Here is a 13,894-nt window from a genome sequence, read left to right on the forward strand (position 1 = left end):
CACCATTGCCCAGGCCCATCAGTGCAAAAGGCTGTGCTGGCATGGCCAGGGTGTTCCAGGGTGGGGCCAACCTAAGTTGGCCTTCACTGCCCGACTGGGCCCCATGTGCTAGCAGAGATATGTCACTTTTTGTGGCATATCTCTATCCCCCCCCCCCCTCCGAGGGATTCTTGGGGCAGTTTTTTTCCTTTTTCTTTTTTGGAGGGGGCAGGGTAGCCAGCATATCATATAAATCCAGCATACCATTTTAAGATTAGAGTATAGGGCTGCCCATGCCCATGCTACTACAGAATTTCTGGAAACTCCTTTCTCACTTTGTGCCTTTTGTCACCAGTCAGGTAGCTCTAGGAATCACCAGGAACTCTATGTAAAGAATTTCCTGTAACTCAACAAGGCCTAACTTTTCTTTTTCATTTTTCTCTTGGGGTACTGCACCTCCCCACAACCCTCACACTGGTTGCCAGGCACTGCCAACCTAATGCTCATTGTCCTCTGTGGATACAGAATACTGAAAACCACTAGATGACAATAAAAACAGGAACAAAGATGGAACAAAGGAAGAATTGACCTGCTTGAGACTCTTCCTGTTCATAGTACATTTGAGAAGGAGATTAGGGTCAGGAATTGTGTGCCCATAGGCACACATCCCTTGGACTTAATCCCCCTCCATCCATAAGCTCAGGATTTTTAAAACCTAGGCATTTTGAAGTTTAAAAGATCTAGGCAGAGAGATTAATTGGACTCAGAAAAAAGCACTCCCTCCAACCACACTCCCATGCACTTTTCAAAGTGCAAAGAAAGTCCACTACTGGCAGTTTATAGTATGCTGGCAGGAGTAGCATTAGGGTTAGGGATCCATGGTATGAACAATACATTCCCCACCCCATGCCCAAGTCTCCCATATAATGCATGGTGGGAAAGGTAAAAAAAAACACTAATCCTGTATTATATTGCTCTGTTTTCAGAATAGATTAGCAGTTTCCTGCTCACCCAGCCTGCATTTCAGCAGTCAGGACAATTGAAATATAGCCCTATACTACCAGGGCGAGTAAGAAATGACTTTTCTAGCCAGAGATGGACAACTGAAGCTCAGCAGCCTGAAGCTGTTGTGTTGAGAGGCATTTCTCAACCAGCTGTCCATCCTGTGATTCCTCAGCTACTGAATTGCACCTAACCTCCTTTCCAGAAAGAGATGGTTGATCTTGGAATTTCCCTGCTAGTTGTGCCACGGATAGAGATGCAGTCTTCTGTATCACCACATCGGTCTCTGATGGCTTGTCCTGAGGGGAAAAAAAAAACCCCACAGAAACAAAAGGCATGTCAGTTCATGAGAAATGCAGGAAACGAAGCAAGGTGTGAAGATGAAAATGCTTGCATGATATCTAAGAACACCAAGCTGTGTGCTTGCTGATGCATACAAGTTACACTTCTGAAGAATAAGCCAGCCCTACAAAACAAGATGTACTGCTACTGATAACATTCAAGACTTCTTGTTAGATCCAAATAGATATAATTTGGTTGTTATAAAAATATCTTGTCTGCATGATATAACTGAGAAACAAGAGTACTGTAACAATTCATGAAAAACCAATATGGAATCTATTCAAGGATGTCATAGAAAAATAGTTTATTGTACAGACCTGGCCCCATGCATACCATGTATATTCCTCCCTATCGATGATTCTACAAAATAAATATATAAAACACAATAAAATAAAAATAAAAATCGAGTTAAGATAAAAAATATGTTAAAATGTAAGAGCAATGTATTCTGTATTGTAACAGTCATTATCTTCTATATATATAAAAATGGAACCATGCGTTTGTTGCTTTGAGAATAACCCCGCACCTGCTGGCCCAAACGCTCTGAAAATTTCACACACACTTACTCATTCTCCCCGACTGTGTTCTTACATACCTCCCGCTGTCAGACAACACACCTGAGCCAAGTAAAACATCTTTTTCCTGGCGCACCAGGCCATGAAGCTGGCTGTGTGTAACTGTCACCCTTAGAATGTTCGTGTCCTTAAAATGTCCGCTCAAAAGGCCAGATATGAGCAGTGAAAACAGTACATAGGCAATAACTCGAGTGGAAGTGAAATACATACACACGTTGCCGTGTGAGACGTCAGGTGGGGTTCCCCCCCTCACACGCAGGTACCTTTCACTCTCTGTGCCTCACCCACTGCTACCACACAACACACCTACTTTCATACACATTCAGCGGAGGGAGAGGGAAAGGAAGGAGGGGGAGGCATGCAAGGAAAGAGAAGTGAGGGAGGGGACAGAGAGTGAGGAGTGGCATGTAAGGGAGGGGAAGGAGGGGCCCCAGCATCTGGATATGACCCACCCACTCTAGCAAAGGGAAAGGGGAGGGAGGTAGGGGGAGGGGTGCCATGCAAGGGAACAGAAGTGAGGGAGGGGAGAGCGGGAGGGGTGGCATGCAAGGGAGGGGAGGGAGGGCCCAGCCATCTTAGATTCCCTGAATACTGAGGTTACAGTTCAGAAAACCAGGTTGCCTCCGAGACACGCGTTACTCAGGAGTAAGCTTGGTAAAGCAACCGTTACATACTTTAAATGGCTGAGTTGCGCCCCTCAGAGGGTTTACTCAGAAGCGACACCCATTGTCACCACCCCAACTTACTCCCAGGTAAAGGATCGTGACCAGCCAGCCTAGATGTGTGGGAGGGGTGCCTTTCCATTCACACCCCCCCCCCAAGGAATGCTGTCACACACATCAATGACATTGCACAGTATGAGCATGTACTGCTGGCTTCTGCAATTGATTTGCTCCTACTGTTCCTTTCCCATTTCACCCCAATAAGCCACAGCAACGCGTGGCCGGGCCCTGCTAGTTATAAATATAGCTCTTTAAAATAAAGAACTGTCTAATTTTCCTCTTTAAATCCAATTCAGCAGGATGGTCACATAGTTCACATAACAAGCATCAGGCTTACATTTCACATTATGGGTTTAAAGCATGAATGAGAATTTGGTTTAGGTGCTTCCGTTAGGTATAAAAAACCCCGGAACAGTTCTTATCTATAGTTATTCTACAACATAAAATAACTTCAGAGAGCAAGATGGGTATGAGAGGAGAGGCTGCCAGAAGAAGTGGGAATAGGTGGTTCCAGTTCTGTTTGCCAAGATAAGGGTAATATGGAGTGGAGAGGTCCTGTAGCGGACTGACCAATGTCAGGCAGCACTTTATCTCTCCTGCATTTTCTCATTTCCCCCAGTGTGGCTCTCTTCTGATTTGGGACTTGGCTGGAAACAAGTTATTTTAAACTGACTCAGCTGTTTGCAGGGGTAAACTGGCATCTCTGAAAAAGTAAGCAGTGGCTCACAAAAGCTCATATTTAAGTGAACATTGTTAGTCTGTAAAATGCTGCAGGACTTTTATAGGGAAGAGTTAAGCAGTCTTTCCACTCAGCAGTGCTCTCCAGCAAGTGCTCCCCTACCTTGCATCAAATCCAAAGGAAATATGCGGCTGGGAACCTTAGGTTTCCCTTGGTGTATCTGTTATAACCATATTGTTTCCTAAGTGTGAGAAAGAGTGTGGGGCCTTCAGTCCCCAAAAGACAGCCAGCATACCATTTTAAGATTAGATTAGGACAAGAGTCTGTGAACTGCAGGACTGACAGCTAGAGTATAGACTCCCAGATCATATGCTCAAATGGTATACATTTCTGCATTCGCCTTTGTAGCAGATACATCAACCTGGTAGTGGTGGGCGAGTCAAAAGGAGAGTTATACAGCTTTTACACCAGGCAGGAAACTGGGGCAGGAACCGCAAGAATGTTCTCTCTCACACACAAGAGGGAATTATTTTAATCCTTTGCTCTAGGACAAAAGTGAGTACCGGTAGTTTGTTCATCCCAATGCTGCACATATGCCACTGCTACTTTGGTTTTACGTTATAAGAATTGTTCTGAGCCGCTTTTGTTGCCAGGATGTACAGGGTGAGGCAAAAAGGTCATCATGCTCAGTGTTCTGCAAATGGAGCTTCTGGTAGTTTCTTTTTTAAAACAACTGACATGCATGGCCCCAATTGAAACTGGGACAATGCATGTAATGGGAAGGATTTACATCTCTGCCATTTTCCCAGTATGAAACAACCCTATAGAGCAGCTTCAAGGATGACAAAGAGTTGTTCCTATTTCTGATCATTTCTGTACAGTCCTTTCCAGGAGTTTCACAGATGGTTAGGGCCAGTGGTGGAATTCAAATCATTTAACAACCGGTTCCAGTGGTGGGATTAAAATAATTTAACAACTGGTTGTTTACAAGCACCATTTTAACAACCGGTTCTGCTGAAGTGGGAGGGGAGTCTTGGGATTTATAGGGCTGTCAGCTGTAGGCTGGAAACTTCCTGGAGACATGGGAATGGAGCCTGGGGAGGATGGGGTTGCGGGAGGGAAGGGTCCTCACAGGGGTATAATGCTAGAGACTCCACCCTCCAAGGCAGCTGTTTCTCCAGGGGAATTGATCTATGACTGGAGATGAGCTGTAATTCCAGGGGATTGCCAGGTCTCTCTGGGTGGTTGGCCGTCTTACTTGGGAACACACCCTACCAACTGAATAAGATCTGGGATGAGTTCCTGATTCCCTTTTGGCACGCACCCCTGGCCTTGGGTGAACTAGCAAAGTGGATCCAAGATCAGCCCACGAATTTGAGTGCACTCTATAATGCTTTTGCTATTGTCTAAATATATTTTTGTGCTTCTTTGCACAAAAAGCTGCTTTGAGGTGTCAGTGTGCAGAAAGCCAGAACAGAAATATTTAAATAAATAAATAGAAATTTTTACAACAAGGCTGAGAATGAGCCAGTGGCCCAACATCACCAAATGAGCTTTATGGCTGAATGGGAATTCAAGCAGGGTCTCCTAATCTTATTTTAACACACTATCCTCTATCATATTATTCCTCTCATTATACCATGGCTGTAACATCTTTTTATTCTGGATCAGAAACCATCCATGAATTAATCTGAAGTTATAACTGTTCCATATACTAATACAAATTTAAAGAATTCTGGGGGAGGAAGAATCTACTTGATCTTGGTGGGGAACAAGAAAAGGTTCACCTAGGCTGATTTTGCACATTAAAAGTGCCCTGTTGTTGGCACGGGGAATGCCCTTGCACAATGGGGAGTTCCCCACAGCACCTGGTGCTGCAGCATGTCTGTCATGCTGTTGCCCCGGCACTGCCCCGCAGGAGTGGCTTTGCTACAGGACTTTCCAGAACCGCAAAGGTTGGTGATCTTTTGGAATGCCCCTCTGTTGCTCCGGTGGCTTCCGCTGCCGAGAAAGGAAGGCTGTGAATCACCACGGGCCACTATTGCCGCTAGGGGTGGGAAGGGCAGAGTTTGATTCCGGCCCTGGTAAGGGCAGAAGCTCTGTGGCTGCATAACATACAAATAGCATTGAGGGATTGGCTGGAGTTGTGAGAAGCGTTTGGTGGGAGCCGGGGGCGGGCCCCCGTGCTCTTGTGGCGGTTTTCGCGCATGGATATTGATTTGGAAGAGCAGAAGGGGGGGGAGCTAGTGAGCTACCCCTCCCCTAGGGATGGCAGACAACGGCAAGAGGTGTCCGCCCTGCTGACCAGGGCATCTGGGGAGCAGCTCTTGCCAGGAGCGTCTGCCTGGGAGAGTCCCATGGCAGGGCGGAGCTCCAGCATGAGGCATCCGCCCACTGGCGCTCCGCATTGATGCTGATATGATCAAATCAAGACCCATGCTGCGCCTCACGCTTCTGTTTTTTTTTTAATTAATAAATACTGCTATGGCCGATTGATCTACCCCGGCCAAAAGGAGTGCAGTGTGGTTTATGGTTAGAGAACTTGCCCCCGAAAAGCTCCACCCTCAGACGGCAGACCTCCTCAGCAGCAGAACGAGGCCATCTTCCCTTCCTCACTGCTCTGGCCTGCCCCTCCAATGAATGGGCACCTTCCCCACCCCTTGCAGTGGAATTAAAAACACAGCAGGAGAAATCTTGCAAAAATCTTGAGAAACCTTGCAGAGAAGTGGAGTGTGAAGGCACTGTGAATGGGAGGGAGGCAATTCCCTCACACATGCAAGGAGTTTAGACAGGGATGTTGGAGTACCGCAATTCCCTCGCACATGCAGGAATTTTAGACAGGTGGCGGGAGGGCACTGATTCCCAGTGCCTGTTTTGTACAGAGTCAACTAAATTAGTGAAAGGGAGTGAGGGGAGCCGGGGGGGGGGGGGGGCGGAGATTAATAGAAGATATTGCCAAAGACCTCATAGTGCAAGTGGAGGAGACCCGGGAGCAGTGAAGTCAACAGTAGGGTAAAGAGTGCTGCAGCAGCTGCGCTCCCGTATATAGCACGGAACATTTTTACTGTGCAAAATCAGCCCTAATATACATTATTTTACCTTTATGTGCCTGGAGACATGAAGAGATTTTTTAAGATTTACATTGCATTTACATTTTACTATGTATAAATATACCATAAATCACAAACAGAAACCAGGTGTGCTTCATAGAAAAGCTGGGACAAGATGGCAACGTGGTTGTAAAGATGTCCTTACAATTGTTCTAAGATTTTATATATTTATAATTCATTTATTAACAAAGTTTGTATGTCACCTCTCTGCCCAATCAGGGCCATCAGGACCACTAACAATGAAAACAAAACATTACAAAACATGCCTTAAAAACAAGTAATAAAAACAACCAAAACTAACTAAATATACTAAAAACAGTAACTTAAACATAGATCAGGAAGAAGGGTTCATTGCTGATTGCCAAACTAAAAAGTCTTGTTCACTTGCTGAATGGAAGACAGTGACAGATGCATATTCCTGGGAAGAGAGTACTATATTTTTGGTGCCACAGCTGAGCACACTCTCTGCTAGGTTGCCAATTGCCTAACTTCAGGGCCTGGAAGCCTCCAAGGGGGCGGGGGGGGGACACACCAGGGGTGCACCCCTGTGGGGGCGTGGCAAGGGTGTTCTGGGGTGTGTGGCAAGGGCGTGGCGTGGCATTCTGGAGCAGGGCAGAGGATGCATCAGCGCACTAGGCACTTTCCCCCCTTGCTACGCCTCTGCCTGGAAGCAAAGTGAAAGCTGGAGTAGAATGGCCAAAACTGGAGTGATATGGTCACTTTTACCTACTCCAGTCAACATCCTGGCAGCAGCATTGTGCACCTACTGAAGTTTCTCAGCACTTTTCAAGAGCAGCCCCAAGTAGAGTGTATTGCAGTAATCTAATCTTACGTGTTTCCAGGTCTTGCACAACAGTAGCTATGTCTTTTTTGTCCATGAAAGGCTGAAACTGGCCAACTAGTCAAAGGTGGTAGAAGGCATTCCTACTCACATTTGCTACCTAATTATCCAACCATAGGCTCAGGTCTGGGAATGCTTCCTCCCCAGCTATGGACCTCTTCTGGCAAATGGAGTGCAACCCCATCCAGAACAGTGACACCAAAAATATTGAATCAGACTTTCTGCTCACCAATAGCACTTCCACGCTTGTCATGCTTTTGGCAGCTCCCAAGGAAGCTGTAGAAAGCCTGAAGCAGTCATTGGAGGACATTTGGGGATGGATATGAGCTTTCTGTTTCTCTCAGTCAGGCCTGAGCAAAATAAAAAAGGCCACAGAATGAAAGAACTCAAGAACTAATTTTGTTCAAATCAAGTTATTTGTTCTTTCCCAAAAAAAGTTTACGGAGAGAGAAAGAACAATCTTTGAAAATGAGTAATGCCAGAAAGGTTCAAAGGCAGTTTAAACTTATGTAAGAAAATGATCTCCATGCAAGTGCATGGGGTTAACTTGGATCCTTTATCAAATCTTGTTTATTAGTAGGAAATAGACTCCAGACACAACACTTTAGATGGAATTTTAACTAGATCACAAATATTCTGATTTCTAAAATTTTTTTTACTCTTAGCAGTAAATAAACCTGAGCACTACAACAATAACAAAAAAAGCAAATTGGCAAAAAAGAAAAGAAAAAAGAAATAGGCACAAGGACAGATAGAATGACAGTGAATCCAGAGACCATATATACAGACTGCTATCCAAGAATACATCAAATAATTCTGAGTAGAGGTTACTCCGGAAATGGGTGTGTGAGCCTCACATGAGTCTTTTGACTATTTCCCTAGAAGGAGATTCTACAGTAGCTGTTCAGATTGGGAGCTGAGGAGCAGACCAGTCCTTTTACACAAGAAGCAGAATGTTCCAAGATTTAAAACAAGTGTCAACAAATGACTCCTATCCTCACTGGCAGAACTTTATTTTTTTTTTCTGCAGGCCTGCCTCGGCTTTATCCTTCCCACTCCACCCATCATGCCTTTGGCAACATAAGCCCCTTCATACCAAGGAAATTGTGCAATTCATGTGTGTAGCCTTGTATCAGCAATAAAGCTGCTTTTGGCATTGAACAAACAGCGGAAGCTGTAACGGCTACAATCTGCCTTTAGGTCATTCTGCCTGTGGTTGCACCACTTTTCTGCAAAACTTACTCCTAGGAAAAGCTGAAGGACTACCTCCAGTTCATGCATCCTTCAAGCCAGGGATCGGGGAAAACTCATGCTCAGCTCTTGCATTTAGTAGCACTTTTGGAATTCATGCATCTCTAGTTTTTTGGGTTCTTTTAAAAACTGTAATGAAAACCCAGATGCTTTAATGAAAACCAAGATGCCTTTTAAGGCTAGTGTTAGAGCACATGGCAGGAATCTTGATTTCCTTCAAAGGTATTGTGTGCTTGCAATATTCCAATTCCAAAGCCTTTATTGGCATTATAAATTACAGAGTTAGTAGAAAAGGGGCATTTATCTACTAACTGAGATATTAAAACATTAAAATACATTAAAACATTAAATACATTAAAACAATGTTGAACATTCACAACCACGCCTTGTAAACCGCACATATAAATTAATTTAACCATTACTACTATGTAGGCAATGATTGCGCCTGACCAAATAGTGCCTCAAAAAACTTGCAACATTCTCACATACAAGATCACAGGACCCGTTGAGTAGAAAGTTCATCACAGATGGTAACCTGACAGCGTTTGAGCTCTCTACCAATGGACAGATGTACATGGAGCGTAATGACTCGTATATTGGACATTCCAATAGTACATGTTGAACCGTCTCAGCAACTGCCATGTTACATTGACATAACCTGTTCTCATATGGAGTGTTATTATACCTGCCAAGAGTCATAGCATTAGGTAGAGCATTAAAACGAGCCATAGTGTACACTCTGCGTTGTTTGGGATTGCACAGAATGTACAGATAGTTGGCACAGTAATCTGATCGGACAATTCCCAAGGCCTGTGGGGAGCAGCTTTTCCGCCCCTCCTGCAACATTCTCAGTTTCTCTCGTTCAACTAAAACAGATTTAATTTCATTATGAATTCTGATGGCAGACATAGTTTGGAACTGGTCAGCTGTTAAGCCCATGTTGTTAAGTTTCTTATCTATGTCAGCCAACCATTTCACAGATGTAGATTCTGATAAGAGTTGATGTATAAAACTATTGGGTCTGGGCTCAAAATGAATTTGGGTCCAGTACTTAAATACTCTTGTCCATGCCATCAGTTCCATACTATTTTGTCCAGTTTCTCTGCGTAGGGTGTCATATGGGACACACCTTGGTGACCCTAAAATTCTTCGCAAAAAGTATCCCTGTACTGACTCAGAAGGTGATTTAATTTGGGGGATCCATATTGGGGCTCCATATAATAGCTGAGGGATTATCTTTGCATTGAAGATTTTCAGTGCAGCGGGGACAAATTGGTGTCCTTTAGAGTAGAAAAATCGGAGAATCGCTGCAGCATTCACCTTAGCTTTGTTCTCTGCTTGTTTGCTGTGAGGGACCCAAGATAGGTTGTAACTGAATAGGAGCCCTAGATATCTAAACTGACTTACTTGCTCTAGGACAGCTTGCAATATTTATTCTTTATTTGCTTCATTTACACCCCACTTTCCCCACATCATTTTGCTCTTCGAGAAATCTTCCCTAAAGGACGCGGGGTCAGAATTGCAGCGTTCCCCAAGAGCACGTGTTCCGCAGCGATCGCAGCCATCAGAGGGCGGGTCTCTGTTTTGATTGGCTGGTGCGCCATTTTGGAGGTTGGACTCTTTTTTTCGTCGTCGACACATACACACATCATCATAACGTTGCCGGTCGCGTTTTGTCCACCTCCTGTTCTGGCTTCTGATTGGCTCGTTCCTTGTGGTGCACTAATATCTGCCGGTGTTCCCCACAACCCCACGCTCAGTGCGGGGTACTCCAAAATGTTGCTCTTCCGACCAGGTCCAAAAATGATGCGCGCTAAGGGGGCGGAAGAGCGCCAGAATCAGGTTGGGGGGTGCTGCAGAACCTCGGGTCATTTTGCCAGATTGGCCCGCAACGATTGGTAAGTGGGGAAAGGCCCCCTGTGAGGTATGTTAGGCTGAGAGCATGTGACTGGCCTGAGGTCACCCAGCAAGCTGTTCTAGCAGAGTAGGAATTGAACCTGGTTTACCCAGGATTGCAGAGGTTTTTAATTACTTCAGTGGGTTTAGACTATAATAACTGTATAGGATGGTTCTGAAAACAAAGAAAAGCTTTAATATTACCTTATCAGGAAATGGGTTTTCATAATTTCTCTATAACACACCTCCTTCTAAAAAAATAATCAAGTACTATGTATTTTATTTTACTTAATTGATATCCTACCATTCTGTCTAATAGGGATCAAAACAGCTTGCATAATCCCCTCTCCATTGTATCCTCACAACAACCTGTAAGGTACGTTAGGCTAGGATTATGTGTCCTAAGATCACCCAACAAGCTGCCGTGGAAGAATGTGTATGCAGACCTGAATCTCCCAGATTCTAGTCCATCTCTCCAACAGCTGTATCACACTGGTGATGAAGGATGCTTACAATAATAAACAATGAAAATCTGTAATAACACACTTGAGCCAGTGAAGGCAATTGTTCAGATACAGATATATTAATGCTCTAGTTGCAGCAGCTTTGCATTTTCCAGCAGAGATAAAGGAAACACCTGAGAACAGCAGGAAACTATAAACACTAAAAATATTGGCCAGCTTTTCTATTTAAAAGCATCTTATGCAGTTCTGAATAATCAATAATATTTACAAAACAGAAGCATCCCTCTGAATTCCTTCTTTCGTGCTGCTGTGGCTTCTTTATACAAGCTACACCGAGCAACATTATATCGCCCCAGAGTTTCTGTAATAGTTTCGGAATTATTGGTCAGAAAAAGAAGTTGCCTGAAGACATAACCCACTTCCAGTTTGTAAACATGCAGATGATTTTTGGTGAATGCTAAATCTGGATTTGTTTAAAATAAACTTTCTTTGGGTCCTCTAACAAATACTCAACAGTGTGGAGCGTGAAACAGAATATCCATAATCACTAACTGGTTGTTTTAAGGAGTTTTGACAGACTGACTTATGCTCCTGAAACAGACCAAAGCAGGAAGTGCCTTATATAGTGTAGCGATGCACAGTCATCCAATAGGAACTTTTGGCTAGTGTTTAGGGGATTGGGGTCTGGATTTATAGTAAGTTGTTATGCCTTTGTTCTCCCTGTGGTATGCAAGAAGCAAGTGGTTCTCTAAATACTGTCTGTGGAGATTAAGCAAACTGACAGACCCAGTGAATAATCTGAGATGAAAACATAAATACTTTGTACTGGAAACATTACTCAGCACATGTGTACTACTTCTGAGATAAGTGTGCCAGACTAACACCATTTTATATATGGGAAAAAACTGAAGGGAAGGGGAAATAAACAGCTCCATACATGGCTCAAATTTGCTTTTACAAGAAGGGTTGTAATCGTAAATATACATAGAAATAAATCCCACTAAATTCCATCAGACTTCCAAGAATGGCTGGTATCATATTAAATGTTGCAACAGTTCCCTGTACCTTTGTGTGTTATGGCAGAACAAAAACAATCTCCTTTGCATCACAATAAGTATTCTTCCCATGGGAATTTCTCTGGTCTTGTGGATTCACCTCAAATCCTGTGCTTATGGAGCCCCTTTGAGATCATGGCCATGGGGCAGGTAAAGAATGGGCTTCAGCCACACCCACATGCAATTTTCCCAGTCTGAAAATGTCGGGGGGGGGGGGACGGGGTACTACTTGATACATAATAAAGGGCATATGGTACAAATATCACAAAACAACCTATAAAGAACTAAACTGTACATTTAATCAATACAATAATCAATACAACAACCTCTACCTGTTGAATAAATACCTGTACAATGCACATACTTTACTGAGCAAACTATTTACAAAACCATACATATAAATCCAAAGTGATACAAAAAGCACAGAAAAGTGTATTCTTAACTTTCAGCAACACATCGTTCATGAGATTCGAACAACTCTAAACAATTCATAGCATTCCAGTCCATTCTACAGACAGACAGTAGTGAATGTTTGATAAGCGGCTGTATTGTTCTGCAGCCAACGGCTGTTGCTAACGTGCAATTTGGCTATTCCTTAAACCTCTCATGCATACCACTACACTTCATCAGAACCTTCAGAACTATGGATTTTTCCAAACAATCTTTTCACTTAGCTCCTTACACAGCTATGTAAGCAACAAAAATTCAGTGCATCTCATTGTTGAAATGTATGTGGAAAGAACTTCCTGGTTGCAGGTTTAGTAATCCCAGTGGGGGTCACTGTAGGGATGCCAGTTCCAGGTTAGGCCTGGTGATCCTCCAGAATTATCCCTCATCCACAGAGAACAGTTCTGGAGAAAATGGATACACTGGAGAGTAGACTCTATGGTATTGTACCCCACTGAGGTAACAGTCCACCCCAGGCTTTACCCCCAAATCTCCAGGAGTTTGCCAACTTGGACCTGGGAACTCTAGATGGCAAAACTGAATGACACTTGTGGCACTTGATGTGGCTTATGCTGGAAGAAAACTCTATTTAGTTTTAAGATGCCACAAGACTCTGGTTAATTGTTAAAGGTTTGGTTCCATGCTTCCACTTGTGCTGACCTTCTTCCTCTGCTCCACAGCACATTCCTCTGCTGCTAGAGGCTTTTTGGCTCACAGAATGAGCAAAAACACCCAGCATGAGAGGCCCAAACTTCACAGAGGAGGACCCAACCCCACCACTGGGAAGAGTACAGTTTACCAGGAAGCAAAACTTGTGATCTCAGTCAGTGAGAGCCCAGCAGGGAATGGTTTGCCTTCAGATCCATATGGCCAGGATTAAAATGGTTTATGTGATTCTTTCTGCCACAGTGCAGAACCTTCTCTGAAAACCTTCCTCCAATACTCTGCTCCACTCAGCCAGTAAATGTAAATGTTTCAAATGTGAAAGTGCAACATAAATGCACATGTTGCAACCGCTTATCATCCACAGGCCTCAAGTCACATTCACTCTGCTACCACCTACCCTGCATCCTTACTGTTGTTAATCAGGCTCTGATCTCTCCCCTCATGTCTCTCCTTTGCTCTGAAGATATGGATTTTTCCCTAGATCAGTTCTTCCCACCTTTTTTTCACTTGCATACCCTTTGGCAACCCATTTCCCTAAAACTGTACCCCCATATTAGCAAACCACAGCCCTAGATGGAACTTTGTCACTGAACCCCAATCATGGATCCAGTTAGGATGACGTGAAGCCCAGACCTTGAGAGAACTGGTTTACTGAACTGCTATAGTAACTGGATGCCAACAAAATGCAGACTTTACATACCACCAGAGCTCTCCTGAATGGCAAACTACCAGTGTTTCCACTTGCCTTGAAAGCCCTTGCTGGGACTGCCATAAATTGGTTGTGACTTGAGAACACTTATCCATGCACAGAGCTCTCTTGAGGCCACACAGTTTAGATCCTTTAGTATTGGATGGGACAGGAACT

General features: G+C 43.9%; 1 protein-coding gene across 2 annotated transcripts in view; it reads right to left on the reverse strand.

Moving 5' to 3' along the window:
* Nucleotides 1-13,894, reverse strand: part of RCSD1 (RCSD domain containing 1) — a 34,875-nt gene that overhangs the window by 11,896 nt on the left and 9,085 nt on the right. Inside the window, exon 2 of one of the 2 annotated variants that reach the window (XM_048492307.1) lies at nucleotides 1,176-1,280. The exons of the other annotated variant lie outside the window; for it this stretch is intronic. Coding sequence (XP_048348264.1) covers nucleotides 1,176-1,280 — 105 coding nt within the window. The remainder of the gene's footprint in view (nucleotides 1-1,175; nucleotides 1,281-13,894) is intronic. 2 annotated transcript variants of the gene reach the window in all.

The sequence above is a fragment of the Sphaerodactylus townsendi genome, linkage group LG04 (genome assembly GCF_021028975.2).
Source record: "Sphaerodactylus townsendi isolate TG3544 linkage group LG04, MPM_Stown_v2.3, whole genome shotgun sequence".
Taxonomy (NCBI): domain Eukaryota; kingdom Metazoa; phylum Chordata; class Lepidosauria; order Squamata; family Sphaerodactylidae; genus Sphaerodactylus; species Sphaerodactylus townsendi.